This window comes from Salvelinus namaycush, chromosome 39, assembly GCF_016432855.1.
Source record: "Salvelinus namaycush isolate Seneca chromosome 39, SaNama_1.0, whole genome shotgun sequence".
Lineage (NCBI taxonomy): Eukaryota > Metazoa > Chordata > Actinopteri > Salmoniformes > Salmonidae > Salvelinus > Salvelinus namaycush.
The window spans coordinates 12495910-12515653 of NC_052345.1; the positions used below are offsets into that span (position 1 = coordinate 12495910).

At 47.0% G+C, this 19744-nt stretch overlaps 1 protein-coding gene across 1 annotated transcript in view; it reads left to right on the forward strand.

The window, feature by feature from the left end:
* LOC120032811 (ubiquitin carboxyl-terminal hydrolase 43-like) overlaps positions 1–19744 on the forward strand; it is a 134859-nt gene that overhangs the window by 65644 nt on the left and 49471 nt on the right. Inside the window, exons 4-5 of the mRNA XM_038978994.1 lie at positions 10572–10664; positions 11936–12071. Coding sequence (XP_038834922.1) covers positions 10572–10664; positions 11936–12071 — 229 coding nt within the window. The remainder of the gene's footprint in view (positions 1–10571; positions 10665–11935; positions 12072–19744) is intronic.

A 19744-nucleotide genomic window follows, 5' to 3' on the forward strand; every position in this document is an offset into this window, starting at 1 on the left:
ATAGTACTCATCATCAGCAGAGGAAATACTAGCGCAGGATGATGAGGATGGTCAACCTTAAACTTCATCAATACTGTAAGATGAAGGTCACCACAAATATTTTTGGGGGCGGGGGGGTTCAACTCAAAGTTTTTAAGCAAATGAACATCCATTTTGGCTTAGTGCTGCCTCTAATATCACAAATGCCACACTCAATCTCTTGAAGTTGAAGACAATGTCCCAGCACAGGAAGCATTCAACAGACCAATCAGCTTGTCTGTCACGTTCTGACCATAGTTTGCTTTGTATGTTTCTATGTTTTATGTCTAGGGTGTCTATTTCTGTGTTTGGTCAGGGCGTGAGCTGGGGTGGGCATTCTATGTTGTTTTTCTATGTTTTGTTCTATACGTTATATTTCTATGTGTTTGGCCTAGTATGGTTCTCAATCAGAGGCAGGTGTCGATCGTTGTCTCTGATTGAGAATCATACTTAGGTAGCCTGTTTTCCCACTATGGGTTGTGGGTAGTTGTTTTACGTTTTAGTGTTTTCACCATTCGGGACTGTTTCGGTTTTCATTTTGATTCTCTTGTTCTTTTTGTATTTTGTATTCATTCTCATTAAAAGTTATTATGGATACGTACCACGCTGCATTTAGGTCCTCCTCTCCATCCACCAACGAAAGCCGTTACATTGTCTCCTAACCCGCGTTGCATTAGCTCCCAGACTTCATCTTCCAGCTCGTCACACCCCTCAGAGAGAGGCAGGCGAAAACAATTGTCCCCCCCCCTCCCCCCTTTGAGGCGTAGCCCTCTGTTAATTTCCCATGGCGTGGGCCCTTTGTTTAAAGGTCTCTAATGGAGAAGCAGATAGAGGCAGATCAGCCTCAGTGCACTCATCCAACCCAACCCATCGCAGACACCAGCAACCCAGACAGACTGACTGACAGGGGAATTTGGCTCTGGCTACAGCAGCCCGCCCCGTTTCACCAGAGGAAATGAGATAGAGAAGAAATGAGGTAGAGAGGAAGAAAGGAAATGAGGTAGAGAGGAAATGAGGAAGAGAGGAAAGGAGGGAGCAGAGGAGGAACTGTCTGCCGACCTGTAGAGCAAAAGTCTGGAAGGACTTGCCATGTGTTCCACTTTAGACGTTATGCTAATTACAGGGCAGAAGACGCTATACTGTAGACTTTTCTCTGTGGATTGATTGATTAGTCGAACGACTGAGGGGATACTCGAGCCTGTACCTTTGTCCTGGAGTGGCACTGGGCTGAAATGGCATCACGACCTCTGTGCCGGCCTGTATCCATCAGTGTATGGGATTGGGGTCCTTGCATTTCTGTTCAGGCATCATTCGCCACCCCGGCCATTACCAATGTGTTTCTCTACCACTTCGCTTTTAGCCACATTTGTGGAAAATGCAAATCACCAATGGCGCGATATTGAATCTCAAATGGGCTTTTCACATGGGCACTGAGTATTTATGAGACCCGGCTGACTCCAACCCCTGGGGAAGTTATATCTCGCATTTGTCCTCTCAATTTTTGGATAAAATCGACTGTGAATCCATTGGAATACATTATTCAAGCAGAGAGGGATTTTTAGCTGGTGAAACTGAAAGGAAAAGGGGATTGATGGAAGACCAGATTCACCGTGGGTTCAAATGTATTCACCAAGAAGGTCTGTGTTGTGTGTTTGACACAGTATCTTCATTCTGTCTCATGTGGGTTCAGGGTAATACACGGTATGAGCTGTTTGCTATGAGAGCTGCGTTCAAGAAAGCTCTTGGACCAATTTACTGGTCAAACATTCTCTAAAAGCACTGTGTCTACGTCATGACGTTTGAATTCTGTCTAATGTATGTTGATGCGTAGCATGTGCTATATATGTAGGCCTATGACATGAGAGCTGCATTCCAATAGGGTGAGGCTGCAGGTTCAGTCATGCTGTTTGGGTTATTATGTCTTAATTCAGTGGTCCTGAGCGATATAGATGCTGCGTTCAAAGAAAGTTGATATGAGGCTACGTGTTTAGTAATGCTGGTCACGTACTATTTATTTAGGTGGTGCAGAGAGGCTGTTCAAAAACTCATCTGTATAAATGATGAATAATGGTTTCTGGTAGACCGTCGGTCGGTCGGTAGGACTGCTAACTCGTTGCTGTGGGCTAGAGGCCAGGGGATTGGTGCTGTGAGAGTCAGCCAAATGTAGAGTGGATGGTGGTGCGAGGATAGGTTTGACACAGACACACTGACAGACTCTCTCCTCACAGACACACACACACACTGACAGACTCTCTCCTCACAGACACACACACACACTGACAGACTCTCTCTACACAGACTAGAGGTCGACCGATTATGATTTTTCAACGCCGATACCGATACCGATTATTGGAGGACCAAAAAAAGCCGATACCGATTAATCGTTTTTTTTTGTTGTTGTTGTTGTAATAATGACAATTACAACAATACTGAATGAACACTTATTTTAACTTAATATAATACATCAATAAAATCAATTTAGCTTCAAATAAATAAATAAACATGTTCAATTTGGTTTAAATAATGCATAAACAAAGTGTAGGAGAAGAAAGTAAAAGTGCAATATGTGCCATGTAAGAAAGCTAACGTTTAAGTTCCTTGCTCAGAACATGAGAACATATGAAAGCTGGTGGTTCCTTTTAACATGAGTCTTCAATATTCCCAGGTAAGAAGTTTTAGGTTGTAGTTATTATAGGAATTATAGGACTATTTCTCTCTATACCATTTGTATTTCATATACCTTTGACTATTGGATGTTCTTATAGGCACTTTAGTATTGCCAGTGTAACAGTATAGCTTCCGTCCCTCTCCTCGCCCCTACCTGGGCTCGAACCAGGAACACATCAACAACAGCCACCCTCGAAGCAGTGTTACCCATGCAGAACAAGGGGAACAACTACTCCAAGTCTCAGAGCGAGTGACGTTTGAAACGCTATTAGCGCGCACCCCGCTAACTAGCTGGCCATTTCACATCGGTTACACCAGCCTAATCTCGGGAGTTGATAGGCTTGAATTCATAAACAGCAGAGCTGCTGGCAAAACGCACGAAAGTGCTGTTTGAATGAATGCTTACGAGCCTGCTGGTGCCTACCATCGCTCAGTCAGACTGCTCTTTCAAATCATAGACTTAATTATAACATAATAACACACAGAAATACGAGCCTTTGGTCATAAAATATGGTCGAATCCGGAAACTATCATCTCGAAAACAAAACGTTTATTCTTTCAGTGAAATACGGAACCGTTCCGTATTTTATCTAACGGGTGGCATCCATCAGTCTAAATATTCCTGTTACATTGCACAACCTTCAATGTTATGTCACAATTACGTAGAATTCTGGCAAATTAGTTCGCAATGAGCCAGGCGGCCCAAAATGTTGCATATACCCTGACTCTGCGTGCAATGAACGCAAGAAAAGTGACACAATTTCACCTGGTTAATATTGCCTGCTAACCTGGATTTCTTTTAGCTAAATATGCAGGTTTAAAAATATATACTTCTGTGTATTGATTTTAAGAAAGGCATTGATGTTTATGGTTAGGTACACGTTGGAGCAACGACAGTCCTTTTTCGCGAATGCGCACCGCATCGATTATATGCAAAGCAGGACACGCTAGATAAACTAGTAATATCATCAACCATGTGTAGTTATAACTAGTGATTATGATTGATTGATTGTTTTTTATAAGATAAGTTTAATGCTAGCTAGTGTAACAGTATAACTTTACGTCGTCCCCTCGCCTCGACACGGGCGCGAACCAGGGACCCTCTGCACACATCGACAACAGTCACCCACGAAGCGTCGTTACCCATCGCTCCACAAAAGCCGCGGCCCTTGCAGAGCAAGGGGCAACACTACTTCTAGGTTTCAGAGCAAGTGACGTAACTGATTGGAACGCTATTAGCGCGTACCCGCTAACTAGCTAGCCATTTCACATCCGTTACACTCACCCCCCTTTCAACCTCCTCCTTTTCCGCAGCAACCAGTGATCCGGGTCTACAGCATCAATGTAACAGTATAACTTTAAACCGTCCCCTCGCCCCGACACGGGCGCGAACCAGGGACCCTCTGCACACATCAACAACAGTCGCCCACGAAGCATCGTTACCCATCGCTCCACAAAGGCCACGGCCCTTGCAGAGCAAGGGGCAACACTACTTCTAGGTTTCAGAGCAAGTGACGTAACTGATTGAAACGCTATTAGCGCGTACCCGCTAACTAGCTAGCCATTTCACATCCGTTACACTAGCAACTTACCTTGGCTTCTTACTGCATTCGCATAACAGGCGGGCTCCTCGTGAGGCAGGTGGTTAGAGCGTTGGACTAGTTAACCGTAAGGTTGCAAGATTGAGTCCCTGAGCTGACAAGGTAAAAATCTGTCGTTCTGCCCCTGAACAAGGCAGTTAACCCACCGTTCCTAGGCCGTCATTGAAAATAAGAATGTGTTCTTAACTGACTTGCCTAGTTAAATAAAGGTGTAACATCGGCGTCCAAAATGACCGATTTCCGATTGTTATGAAAACTTGAAATCGGCCCTAATTAATCGGCCATTCCGATTAATCGGTCGACCTCTACCACAGACACACACACATACTGACAGACTCTCTCCTCACAGGCACACACACACTGACATACTTCCTCTTCACAGACACACACACACTGATAGACTCTGTCTCCACAGACACACACACACACTGACAGACTCTCCTCACAGACACAGACACACACACACACACACACACTGACAGACTCTCTCCTCACACACACACACACACTGACAGACTCTCTCTTCACAGACACACACACACACACACACACACTGACAGACTCTCTCCTCACAGACACACACACACACACACACACATACTGACAGACTCTCTCTTCACAGACACACACACACACACACACTGACAGACTCTCTCTTCACAGACACACACACACACACACTGACAGACTCTCTCCTCACAGACACACACACACACTGACAGACTCTCTCCTCACAGACACACACACACACACACTGACAGACTCTCTCTTCACAGACACACACACACACACACTGACAGACTCTCTCTTCACAGACACACCCACACACACTGACAGACTCTCTCCTCACAGACACACACACACACTGACAGACTCTCTCCTCACAGACACACACACACACACACACTGACAGACTCTCTCTTCACAGACACACACACACTGACAGACTCTCTCTTCACAGACACACACACACTGACAGACTCTCTCTTCACAGACACACACACACTGACAGACTCTCTCTTCACAGACACACACACACACACTGACAGACTCTCTCCTCACAGACACACACACACACACTGACAGACTCTCTTCACAGACACACACACACACTGACAGACTCTCTACTCACAGACACACACACACACACTGACAGACTCTCTCCTCACAGACACACACACACACTGACAGACTCTCTCTTCACAGACACACACACACACACTGACAGACTCTCTTCTCACAGACACACACACACGCACACACCAGAATGGAAATGCTGTCAGCCTCCACACACAGAGTTTTAAGTGATGCCAGAGAGTGTGTGTGTGTGTGTGTGTGTGTGTGTGTGTGTGTGTGTGTGTGTGCGTGCGTGCGTGCGTGCGTGCGTGCGTGCGTGTGTGCGTGTGTGTGCGTGTCAGACTCCACGGAGACAGTTCTAAGTGATGTTGGAACGTGTAAGCACCACTAATGCTGTGACTGTCACTTTCCCATACAGAGTAAATACAGGAATCATTTTAACCCCTTTAACTCTCAGAATTTGTGATAGATCCAAAGAAATAGAATGACTAGATCCATAGAAATAGAATGACTAGATTCATAGAAATAGAATAACTAAGTAATACTTTTGAAATAGTAATGCTATTTCTATGATATCTGGGCCCATATCTACAAAACCTCTCAGAGTAGGAGAGTAGGTGCTGATCTAGGATCAGTTTCGCCTTTTAGATCAGAAGGAATAAGATTAGAAGGACAGGTGGGGACCTGATTCTAGATCAGCGCTCCTACTCTGAGACTCTTTGTGGATACAGGGCCTGTGTTGTAACGACTCTCGTTACAGACCTGTACCGACTATACTTGACTGCATCACTGTCCTGGAGTGACTCAGCAGAACACCTGATAACCTGGACTCATTCAGCTGAGAACAACCAGGAGGAAAAGAGAGAGCAGAGAGAGCAGAGAGAGCAGAGAGAGGAGCAGTCAGATGTATCAGCACGGTGGAGCTAACATGTTCCACACAAGCTAGTCTGCCTCTCTCTCTCCAACCAGTCTCTACCACCACTGCCATCCTTCCTTCTCTCTACCACCACCATCCTTCCTTCTCTCTACCACCACCACCATCCTTCCTTCTCTCTACCACCACCATCCATCCCTCTCTCTACCACCACCACCATCCTTCCTTCTCTCTACCACCACCATCCATCCTTCTCTACCACCACTGCCATCCTTCCTTCTCTCCTCTGCCTCCATCTTTCTCTCTACATCCGCCTTTACCTTCTCCCCCTCCCCCTCCCCCTGGGGATGCTGCTGACACAGTCCTCTTGGCTGTCCTCCATGTTTCTGTGCTTAACCCCCAGGCTCATCCCCTGCTGATCCCCCTGTAGGGTTGATCACCTCTGTGGCTCTGCTGTCCCACACCACTACTAAATCACCCTGGGTGTACTCTGGCTGGGTCACTGGCCAGGGAGGTATTCATGTTGGAGTCATTATTGTGTTGGTTGATACTGGTAGTGGATGCCCTGCATGACACGGGAGGATGAGACGGGGTAGTGAATCTTTTGCATTGGGATGATGTTGCAGGTGTCATGTCCCTGTTAATCTGGATGTCCTTGCTTCTCAGTTGACTTGGTGCTCTCTCTTCAGTTTCCGTCTGCACCTCTCTCTTTCTAATAACCACATCTACTTAGGGATAGACATTTCGGTCAATTTTGGTGCCGACTAACTGATCATCAACAAACTGTAAAAAAACAAAATACGTGATCGACACGTCAGAGCAATGGGAGTCACCAGAGCAATGGGAGTCACCAGAGCAATGGGAGTCACCAGAGCAATGGGAGTCGCCAGAGCAATGGGAGTCGCCAGAGCAATGGGAGTCGCCAGAGCAATGGGAGTCACCAGAGCAATGGGAGTCACCAGAGCAATGGGAGTCACCAGAGCAATGGGAGTCGTCCAAAGACGGGAAGGCAGGCAACAAGCTTCGGCCCAAAATAAGCCCATAGAAACTAGGGATGCACAATATATCAGTAAGCATATCGGAATCGGACGATATTAGCTAAAAATGCCAGCATCGGCCCGATGTCTAGTTTAACCCCGATGTGCAAAACCGATGTCTAAGCTGACGTGCATAACTATATAACGTAGGTAGATGACGTAATGACGGCACGAAAAATATGTCTCTACACGTGTAACACAGCATTCATAACCTAGCCCACAATGTCTGCTGTGTGGATCGAGCAGTCAACAAGTCGAGCCGTCGTTTGAAAGAGTAAGAAAATTTCAGCAAGACAACTCAAAGGCAAAATCCATTCAAGCCTAGATAATGGAATTCATTTCCCTTGACAATCAACCGTTCTCTGTCACGGATGATGTTGGCTTTCGTCGACTGGTTGAGCACCGGTACACACTACCAAGTAGGCGCTATTTTTCAGATGTTTCCCTACCGTAATTACACAGTATTGCTGAAACTCACATCCATGAACTTCTTGCTATGGGCGTCACTGCTATTAGCTTCACGACTGACATTTGGACCAGCAATGTCAACCCCATGAGCATGCTGAGTCTGACAGCACAGTGGGTCGACGAGGATTTCCTACTGAGGAAAGTCATATTGCATCCTCAAGAATGAGCTGGTTCTCATACCGCTGCTGCCATTTCAATGGCATTTGAGAACATGTTTGAAACTTGGAAACATGAACACTCCTAGCGCCATTCGAACAACTGACTGGAGAAATAAGCTCATCAACTGTGTCTGCAGCAGAAGTGATACCCTTGGTCATGGCATTGAGACGCCTGCTCAACAAAACTGCCGACACAGACCGTGGGGTTAAAACTTGCAAAAGTACTCTACAAGAGGCTGTGAACAAGCGATTCCGTGGTATTCTCTCTGCACCTCTACTGTGTCGTCACCATGCTCTATGCTAGGTACAAGGACCGCTACTTTGATGCAGACAAGAAAACAGGGTTTACGTGAAATGTTACAGACACAGCTGGACAAGATGGAAACGGACACCGTGACAGTGCGCACTGGAAGAGAGGCCACTGACAGACAGAGAGCTGAAACGTCACTGCTTGACATGTATGATGAAATCCTGGTTAAGACTGAACAAATGAACAACAAAACAGCACAGCAAGTAGGCCTAACTGAAATAAATTGGTTTTGATTATGTTTTACTGGTAATACGTAAATGACAACAAAATCACTTTTTGGTCTGTGTGTGTGTGTGTGTGTGTGTGCGTGTGTGTGTGTGTGTGTGTGTGTGTGTGTGTGTGTGTGTGTGTGTGTGTGTGTGTGTGTGTGTGTGTGTGTGTGTGTGTGTGTGTGTGTTTCAACTATTTAACTGAACTAGAATGCTGAAAAGGCCGCAAAAATGTTAAATATCGGTTATCGGTATCGTTTTTCTTTTGGCAAGGAAAATATCGGATATCAGTATCGGCCAAAAATGTAATGTCAGTGCATCCCCAATAGAAACGCATTGGACTTATTTTGGCGAGAGTGAAACCTCTCGTTTCACCTCTTCCTCTCTGATACTATGCATGCATACATGGACCAGACAGTTTTCATTAAGAGCCTAATGGAAGCATGCAACAAAGCAAGCCTATCGTCTTACAGTCAAAAGGCTGTAGCCTACTATTTAACATGCAACTCCTGTAATAAAGCAGCTAGTAAAACTTCCTTTTCAAACATTTACCCAAATGCAATTGGTGGAAAACCCAGTTCTAAACTGTGCACCTAATGGAGCAGTTCCATTTGACAGAGATGACATCTCAATTAGAAACTTAGAAAGAGGGGGAATCTAATAGCAACTACTATGATGGGTTGCTAATATGACTAGGATTGTGCCTTTGGCTGCTGGACAATGAAAGAAAGTTGATTTGAAAACCAATAGAACAGGAGAGAAATGCTGGTTAATGGCATGAGGAAGTCTTTATAAAATAATTGCCTCCGCGTTTCTTTGGAGGTATTTTGGCTATGCTACTTTGAAGCAAGGTAACACACGCCTCATTATATGAAGTGACGTAAACGTTCAAGTTTCAAATAATTATACTGCCTCAAGCTGACATTGCAAAGTGGTGAGTGACGCGCTGATAGTCAACGGTAGGCAGGCTATAGCGTATGCATCCGAATAGCGAATTTGGAGGCGCGCTTTACGAGTTCATACTTAGAAATTAAAGTAGCTCCTTTTTAATCGTGGCCACCAATGTTTTTAACACGCGATTGCATTTAGAATTGTTATTTGTTGAACAATGACTGGGCTTCCGAAAGCAGTTTTCACTCCAGTAAGTAGGCTATTCCTCTCCTCAAACTAGGCTATGCATGCTGTGCACGTGTGATAAATAAGATGCATGACGACTAACGAAAATACACACGCGCCAATTTAATCCTACAAAATTATGAAAATGAACCTAAGCATTACCGGACAAGTGTATTTAAGGTGGCTAAGCGATTTAACGGTTAACCTCCCTACATCTACCTAATTCCTGCTGTATGACTCTTTCTTTCTTATCTTTTTCCGTCCCCACATTCCTCTCTTCCCACCACGGTTTTTGAACACCCGCTGAAATATTCAAATAAAACCACATTATTTCTCTCCTTTCTTGTGAATATTTCAGTCTCTTCCGGTGTGTTTTCTAACAGAGGATGTGAGGCTCCAGGTGTAGTGGTGTCTCTCTTGGAGCTAAATGCACTTTCTCTGTTCTGTCCAGCTACTCCGTAACACGCCATGCATAACGTTACACATATAGAAGCCCTGCCAGGTGAGGTTGAACATCTTTACCTCTCCACTCAACCTAGACACACACACACACACACACACACACACACACACACACACACACACACACACACACACACACACACACACACACACACACACACACACACACACACACACACACGGTGTCCAAGATCATGTGTCTGTGTACCACACCATCCCACCTCACGTGAGAGGAGCTGGTTGGAAAATGGATTTGACCAGGTTGCCCCTCGATTGGATCTGGCTTACTCATCCTAAAGTATCAAAAAATGTATTGTGTGACATAGATGATTTGGACATGAAGCGCAAAAATGCTAATATAGTTAGCATTGACTTGCATTGGATTTGTGCCACAAATGTTTAAAGGTTAGCATTTGGAACAGTGTCCAGGTAAACAAAACTAAAGCGTGGATTGCTGTCTTACCTTGTCCATAGACTGCTTACAGGGTAAGGAAACCAATATGTAATTTAGTAATTGGGGTGAAATATACCTGAACCCATACCCCCTCTCTCCCTCTCTCTGTTGTATCTGTAGGTCCTCCCTGACATGTCCACATTGCCTTAAACAGAGCAACACCTTTGACCCATTCCTCTGCATCTCACTGCCCATTCCCCTACGGCAAACCAGGTAAGCCACACCAGTCATAAAGCCACTGCACGTGTGTTTGTGTGTGTGTGTGTGTGTGTGTGTGTGTGTGTGTGTGTGTGTGTGTGTGTGTGTGTGTGTGTGTGTGTGTGTGTGTGTGTGTGTGTGTGTGTGTGTGTGTGTGACATGTACACTTTTCATGTTACCAGTTCTCCCTTTTTGTGACAACAAGACACAGTGGAATATGATCAAGTGCTAGTGTTGTGAAAAGCAGGGTGGGCGTTTCTGACAGATGCACAACAGCTTGCTGGAATAGCGTATATATCGCATTGTCCCTCTCTAGCTCACAGACAGTCTATCCACAGGGCCAGTCTGATACTGATTCTATTAACATGCTAGTTTGGTAGTAGACACTCTTATACGATGCAACTTACCGCATTTGTATTAAGGTATAGCTCTTGTATAGCTCTTAAATATCCAGCATATGACCTTAATACCAAGAGACTGACTTCATGAATCCTCATCAGTTCAAGTGGGACCCACACAGTTAATGATTTTGGGACTCCGTTGTGCCCCCCTTTGGGAGGGATGTATTCTCTCATCTCATTGTCCTCACTTACTGATGGCATATTCCCCTTATCGCTCCGCTGTCTGCAACTGAAATCTTAGTGAGATCTCAATAATGGTCGTGTCTTCTTACATCAGCAGGGGGTTAACTAACATCACCGGCTCTTACTTTGTACACCGCATCTCCGTCTCTCATCCAGTCTCATCTCAGCATGTCTAACAACATCAACAAACCAGCGCTCACATCCTCCCCGTGTCTCTGCTCTTTGAGCACTCTGTTAGCGACGACGACAACACTTCCTGAATAATGCATGATGGGAAGGCAGGAAGCTGGGGCGTCATCAGAGCTCCTGTCTCTCTGCCAGACTTTCCTCTATCCATCCCTCCATCTCTCTATCCCTCCACCCGTTCTTCCCTCACCTGAGTCATACCTCAAACCTGTGGCCTCAGATAGCATTAAGTGCTCATCCCTCCATCCTTCCATTGCTCCACCTGTCATGCTCACATCTTCTGCACTAGCTAGCTCCTGTTGATTGTAGATAGGCATGCCTCAGCAGACACAGACAGGCTCCCTGTGGTGCTAATGCTAACACGTTAGCATCGCCTTGCAGTCAGGCATGCCCAGGCAGACACTGTGGAGGGGATAAGAGACCAGCACAGCAAGTGTAATGTCTAGAAGCTGTCTTTGTGTGTGTGCTTGTGAAGAACTGTCTGGAACAAGATTCTCTTTCTCTCTCCCTCTCCAGGTGTATGAGTGTGACCCTGGTGTTCAGTACTAAGGGTCAGAGGTATCTACGTGTCGGTCTGGCTGTGCCTCTCATCGGCTCCATCTCCTGCCTACGTGCCATGGTTGCTGAGGAGGGCAAGACCACGCCAGACCAGGTAAGGGCTGCGCACACACACACACACATGGTCAGTGGGCCAGACTTGTTAGCCTACTAAATCTTAAAGGCCCTATCCTGCTCTATCCTATGTCTATGGGGTGTAAATTCATTATTCCACTCACTCACTGTAACATTCTCGTGGTGAGAATCTCTGTCCGTTAATTACCATACCTACCAGACAGAGGCTTTTTACCCATTGTAACAGGATCATCATGGAAAGCCCTGCTGCTCTGACCGACACAGAAAAAGGAAAACCAGGCAGAGAAAGAGAGGGGGGCTAGACCGACAGAGAAAGAGAGAGGGGCTAGACGGACAGAGAAAGAGAGGGGGACTAGACCGACAGAGAAAGAGAGAGGGGCTAGACGGACAGAGAAAGAGAGAGGGGCTAGACAGACAGAGAAAGAGAGGGGGGTTAGACCGACAGAGAAAGAGAGAGGGGCTAGACGGCCAGAGAAAGAGAGGGGGGCTAGACCGACAGAGAAAGAGAGGGGGGCTAGACGGACAGAGAAAGAGAGGGGGGCTAGACCGACAGAGAAAGAGAGAGGGGCTAGACGGCCAGAGAAAGAGAGGGGGGCTAGACCGACAGAGAAAGAGAGGGGGGCTAGACGGACAGAGAAAGGGAGAGGGGCTAGACGGACAGAGAAAGAGAGAGGGGCTAGACGGCCAGAGAAAGAGAGGGGGCTAGACGGACAGAGAAAGGGAGAGGGGCTAGACAGACAGAGAAAGAGAGGGGGGTTAGACCGACAGAGAAAGAGAGGGGGGCTAGACCGACAGAGAAAGAGAGAGGGGCTAGACGGACAGAGAAAGAGAGAGGGGCTAGACAGACAGAGAAAGAGAGGGGGACTAGACCGACAGAGAAAGAGAGAGGGGCTAGACGGACAGAGAAAGAGAGAGGGGCTAGACAGACAGAGAAAGAGAGAGGGGCTAGACGGACAGAGAAAGGGAGAGGGGCTAGACGGACAGAGAAAGAGAGGGGGACTAGACCGACAGAGAAAGAGAGAGGGGCTAGACGGACAGAGAAAGAGAGAGGGGCTAGACAGACAGAGAAAGAGAGGGGGGTTAGACCGACAGAGAAAGAGAGAGGGGCTAGACGGCCAGAGAAAGAGAGGGGGGCTAGACCGACAGAGAAAGAGAGGGGGGCTAGACGGACAGAGAAAGAGAGGGGGGCTAGACCGACAGAGAAAGAGAGAGGGGCTAGACGGCCAGAGAAAGAGAGGGGGGCTAGACCGACAGAGAAAGAGAGGGGGGCTAGACGGACAGAGAAAGGGAGAGGGGCTAGACGGACAGAGAAAGAGAGAGGGGCTAGACGGCCAGAGAAAGAGAGGGGGCTAGACGGACAGAGAAAGGGAGAGGGGCTAGACAGACAGAGAAAGAGAGGGGGGTTAGACCGACAGAGAAAGAGAGGGGGGCTAGACCGACAGAGAAAGAGAGAGGGGCTAGACGGACAGAGAAAGAGAGAGGGGCTAGACAGACAGAGAAAGAGAGGGGGACTAGACCGACAGAGAAAGAGAGAGGGGCTAGACGGACAGAGAAAGAGAGAGGGGCTAGACAGACAGAGAAAGAGAGGGGGGTTAGACCGACAGAGAAAGAGAGAGGGGCTAGACGGCCAGAGAAAGAGAGGGGGGCTAGACCGACAGAGAAAGAGAGGGGGGCTAGACGGACAGAGAAAGAGAGGGGGGCTAGACCGACAGAGAAAGAGAGAGGGGCTAGACGGACAGAGAAAGGGAGAGGGGCTAGACGGACAGAGAAAGAGAGAGGGGCTAGACGGCCAGAGAAAGAGAGGGGGCTAGACGGCCAGAGAAAGGGAGAGGGGCTAGACGGACAGAGAAAGAGAGGGGGGTTAGACCGACAGAGAAAGAGAGGGGGGCTAGACCGACAGAGAAAGAGAGAGGGGCTAGACGGACAGAGAAAGGGAGAGGGGCTAGACGGACAGAGAAAGAGAGAGGGGCTAGACGGCCAGAGAAAGAGAGGGGGCTAGACGGCCAGAGAAAGGGAGAGGGGCTAGACGGACAGAGAAAGAGAGGGGGGTTAGACCGACAGAGAAAGAGAGGGGGGCTAGACCGACAGAGAAAGAGAGAGGGGCTAGACGGACAGAGAAAGAGAGAGGGGCTAGACAGACAGAGAAAGAGAGGGGGACTAGACCGACAGAGAAAGAGAGAGGGGCTAGACGGACAGAGAAAGAGAGAGGGGCTAGACAGACAGAGAAAGAGAGGGGGGTTAGACCGACAGAGAAAGAGAGAGGGGCTAGACGGCCAGAGAAAGAGAGGGGGGCTAGACCGACAGAGAAAGAGAGGGGGGCTAGACGGACAGAGAAAGAGAGGGGGGCTAGACCGACAGAGAAAGAGAGAGGGGCTAGACGGCCAGAGAAAGAGAGGGGGGCTAGAGCGACAGAGAAAGAGAGGGGGGCTAGACGGACAGAGAAAGGGAGAGGGGCTAGACGGACAGAGAAAGAGAGAGGGGCTAGACGGCCAGAGAAAGAGAGGGGGCTAGACGGCCAGAGAAAGGGAGAGGGGCTAGACGGACAGAGAAAGGGAGAGGGGCTAGACAGACAGAGAAAGGGAGAGGGGCTAGACAGACAGAGAAAGGGAGAGGGGCTAGACAGACAGAGAAAGGGAGAGGGGCTAGACGGACAGAGAAAGGGAGAGGGGCTAGACAGACAGAGAAAGGGAGAGGGGCTAGACGGACAGAGAAAGGGAGAGGAGCTAGACAGACAGAGACTAGAGCACACCAGACAGATAGACAGACAGAGACTGGAGCACACCAGACATAGAATGACAGAGACTGGAGCAGACCAGACAGATAGAATGACAGAGACTGGAGCAGACCAGACAGATAGAATGACAGAGACTGTAGCAGACCAGACAGATAGAATGACAGAGACTGGAGCAGACCAGACAGATAGAATGACAGAGACTGGAGCACACCAGACAGATAGAATGACAGAGACTGGAGCACACCAGACAGATAGAATGACAGAGACTGGAACAGACCAGACAGATAGAATGACAGAGACTGGAGCAGACCAGACAGATAGAATGACAGAGACTGGAGCAGACCAGACAGATAGAATGACAGAGACTGGAGCAGACCAGACAGATAGAATGACAGAGAAAGCAGCAGACCAGACAGATAGAATGACAGAGACTGGAGCAGACCAGACAGATAGAATGACAGAGACTGGAGCAGACCAGACAGATAGAATGACAGAGATGAAGAGAGGGAACAAATAGACAGAGAAAGATAGGAATATTTCAGACAGAGACACTCTGCTGTCAGCCCCACAGCTGGGCCTAATATCTCGTCATGGTATGTGAGAAGGAGCAGGATGGGACATCACTGTCTGTCTCTCTGTTTGTTTGTGATTTGATAAAAGCCTTCTCAGAAAACAGATGTAAGGAATCCTTAAAGGTCCAATGCAGCCATTTTTTATCTCAATATCAAATCCTTTCTGGGTAACAATTAAGCGTCTTACTGTGATTGTTTTCAATTAAAATGGTCAGAAAATAAACAAAAATAGCTTCTTAGCAAAGACCAATTTCTCAAGCAAGTGTCATGACTGACCACGAGAATCAGGTTTGCAATTAATAACTTCAAATAGACCCCCTTTCACCCGTAGAGGGGGAAGGAAAGTACTAATGGGGATTAACAACTCACGTCCAGTCGTAAATCAGGGGAGAAGATAAAATGGCGCCGGATCAGAAGGCAGGCGTTTTACGTGATTGTTTTCTTTCGTTTTTTTGTCTGCGTTGTTTGTAACTTGTTTCTTTACTCATTTTGTACATAATGTTGCCGCTACCGTCTATTATGACCGAAAATAACTTCTAGACATCAGGACTGCGATTACTCACCACGGACTAGCAGAATCCTATTTTTTCTTTCACGACTCTGACGAGCCCGAGGCGGAGGATATACGGCTCCCTCGAGAACAGGCCTCGATCCCTGTGATCTGCGTGAAGAGGAGGCGGAGAAAGAGAGGCCGGAGAGCGGGCTGCCTGCTGAGAAGTCGAAGGTGATCAAATAAATCCCCACTTCCCTCAATTCTGCTAGCAAATGTGCAGTCTTTGGATAATAAAATTGACGAGTTACGATTAAGATTAAACTACCAACAGGACATTAAAAACTGTAACATCTTATGCTTCACGGAGTCGTGTCTGAACGACAACAACATCAACATACAGCTGGCTTGTTATACGATGTACCGGCAGGATAGAACAACGGCGTCTGGTAAGACATGGGGCGCCGGTCTATGTATTTTTGTAAACAACAGCTGGTGCACGATATCTAAGGAAGTCTCGAGCTATTGCTCGCCTGAGGTACAGTTTCTCATGATAAGCTGTAGACCACACTACCGTTTTCATCTGTATTCTTTGTAGCTGTTTACATACCACCACAGTCAGAGGCTGGCACTAAGATAGCATTGAATGAGCTGTATTCCGCCATAAGCAAACAAGAAAACGCTCACCCAGAGGCGGCACTCCTAGTAGCCGGAGACTTTAATGCAGGGAAACCTAAATCAGTTTTACCAAATTACTATCAGCATGTTAAATGTGCAACCAGAGGGAAAATAACTCTGGACCACCTATACTCCACACACAGAGACACATACAAAGCGCTCCCTCACCCTCCATTTGGCAAATCTGACCATAATTCCATCCTCCTGATTCCTGCTTTCAAGCTAAAATTTAAGCAGGAAGCACCAGTGACTAGATCAATAAAAAAGTGGTCAGATGAAGCAGATGCTAAGCTACAGGACTGTTTTTCTAGCACAGACTGGAATATGTTCCGTGATTCTTCCGAAGGCATTGAGGAGTACACCACATCTGTCATTGACTTCATCAATAAGTGCATCGATGACATCGTCCCCACATTGACCGTACGTACATACCCCAACCAGAAGCCATGGATTATATGCAGCATCCGCACTGAGCTAAAGGCTAGAGCTGCCGCTTTCAAGGAGTGGGAATCTAACCCGGAAGCTTATAAGAAATCCCACTATTCCCTCCAACGAACTATCAAACAGGCAAGTGTCAATACTGGACTGAGATCGAATCGTACTACACCGGCTCCGACGCTCGTTGGATGTGGCAGGGCTTGTAAACCATTATAGACTACAAAGGAAAGCACAGCTGAGAGCTGCCCAGTGACACGAGCCAACCAGACGAGCTAAACTACTTCTATGCTCACTTCGAGGCAAATAGCACTGAAACATGCATGAGAGCACCAGCTGTACCGGAAGACTGTGTGATCACGCTCTCTGCAGCCGATGTGAGTAAGACCTTTAGACAGGTCAACATTCACAAGGCCGCAAGGCCAGACGGATTACCAGGACGTGTACTGCGAGCATGCGCTGACCAGCTAGCATGTGTCTTCACTGACATTTTCAACCTTTCCCTGTCCGAGTCTGTAATACCAACATGTTTTAAGCAGACCACGATAGTGTCTGTGCCCAAGAACACTAAGGTAACCTGCCTAAATGACTACCAACCCGTAGCACTCATGTCTGTAGCCATGAAGTGCTTTGAAAGGCTGGTCATTGCTCAAATCAACACCATCATCCCAGAAACCCTAGACCCACTCCAATTTGCATACCGCACCAACAGATCCACAGATGATGCAGTCTCTATTGCACTCCACACTGCCCTTTCCCACCTGGACAAAAGGAACACCTATGTGAGAATGCTATTCATTGACTACAGCTCAGCGTTCAACACCATACTGCCCTCAAAGCTCATCAATAAGCTAAGGACCTGCAACTGGATCCTGGACTTCCTGATGGGCCATCCCCAGGTGGTAAGGGTAGGTAACAATTCATCCGCCACGCTGATCCTCAACACAGGGGCCCCTCAGGGGTGCGTGCTCAGCCCCGTCCTGTACTCCCTGTTCACTCATGACTGCATGGCCAGGCACAACTCCAACACCATCATTAAATTTGCTGATGACACAACAGTGGTAGTCCTGATCGCTGACAACAACAAGACATTCTATAGGGAGGAGGTCAGAGACCTGACTGTGTGGTGCCAGAACAACAACCTCTCCCTCAACGTGATCAAGACAAAGGAGATGATTGTGGACAACAGGGAAAAAAGCACCGAGCATGCCCCCATTCTCATCGACGGGGCTGTAGTGGAGCAGGTTGAGAGCTGCAGGTTGTGAGTTCCTTAGTGTCCACATCACCAACAAACTAACATGGTCCAAGCACACCATGACAGTCGTGAAGCGGGCATGACAAAACCTATTCCCCCTCAGGAGACTGAAAAGATTTGGCATGGGTCCTCAGATCCTCAAAATGTTCTACAGCTGCACCATCAAGAGCATCCTGACTGGTTGCATCACTGCCTGGTATGTTAACTGCTCGGCGTCCGACCGCAAGGCACTACAGAGGGTAGTGTGTACGGCCCAGTACATCACTGGGGCCAAGCTTCCTGCCATCCAGGACTTCTATACCAGGCGGTGTCAGAGGAAAGCCCTAAAAATTGTCAAAGACACCAGCCACCCTAGTCATAGACTGTTCTCTCTGCTACCGTACCAGAGCAGCAAGTCTAGGTCCAAGAGGCTTCTAAACAGCTTTTACCCCCAAGCCATAAGACACCTGAACATCTTGTCAAATGGCTAGCCAGACTATTTGCATTGCCCCCCCCCCCCCCTCCACACCACTGCCATTCTCTTTTGTCATCTATGCATAGTCACTTTAATTAACTCTTCCTACATGTACATACTACCTCAACTAACCGGTGCCCCCGCACATTGACTCTGTACCGGCACCCCCCTTTATATATATATATATTTTTTTACTGCTGCTCTTTAATTACTTGTTACTTTTATCTCTTATTCTTATCCGTATTTTTCGAAACTGCACTGTTGGTTGGGGGGGGGCTGTTATACCTGTTGTATTCGGTGCATGTGACTAATACAATTTCATTTGATTCGATTTTTGATTCGATTTTGATTTGAAGATCCAGGCTCTCCCTCTACAAATTCATCAAAGGAATGTGCTTTGTCTCAACAGACCTTTTCCCACTGAAACTCTGACACGTTCAAAAGCGAATACTGGAACAATATTTCGAACATAGAACGTTTGGTAATGGTCGGAGGGGATCTATAGAACACTAATGTCATTTTGTTTGTTATTTTGTGATGTCATTAAAAATGCTATAAAGGAAATACTGTAACTTGGAAAGTACACATAGATTAAGTTTCCATTCTATGGGTTGTGCATGTAATATGAAAAATTATGAAAGTGTTTTTGTTAAGAGAGAGATCTATTTTGAGAAGCTATAGGAGATCATTGTTTTCCATAACTTTGCACAGTGAGTAATCACCGCCCCTAAGTGAGGTCAGAGAGCGTGTCACCCTGCCGGAACCGCCCCTTTCGAGAAAAAGGTATAAATGATGGGTTAAGAAGTTAACACATTGGACCAGAAAAGCATGAAGCTGCAGCTGCACGTTTAAAATGGTTTGAACTTTGAATCTCAACATGAGGTGGAGATGATAAAATCACCTCCCGGACAATCACTGATACGGCAGATTAGCTGTCCTAAGTAAAGTATCTTCAAAAGCAAATTTATGTAGGACCATCCTGTTACTCTGCTCAAACCATCGTATTACGCCACTCTCATCACCCCCCTGGGGAAACATCGAACCATCTTCAAAGAAGCATCTTCAAGAGTAAAT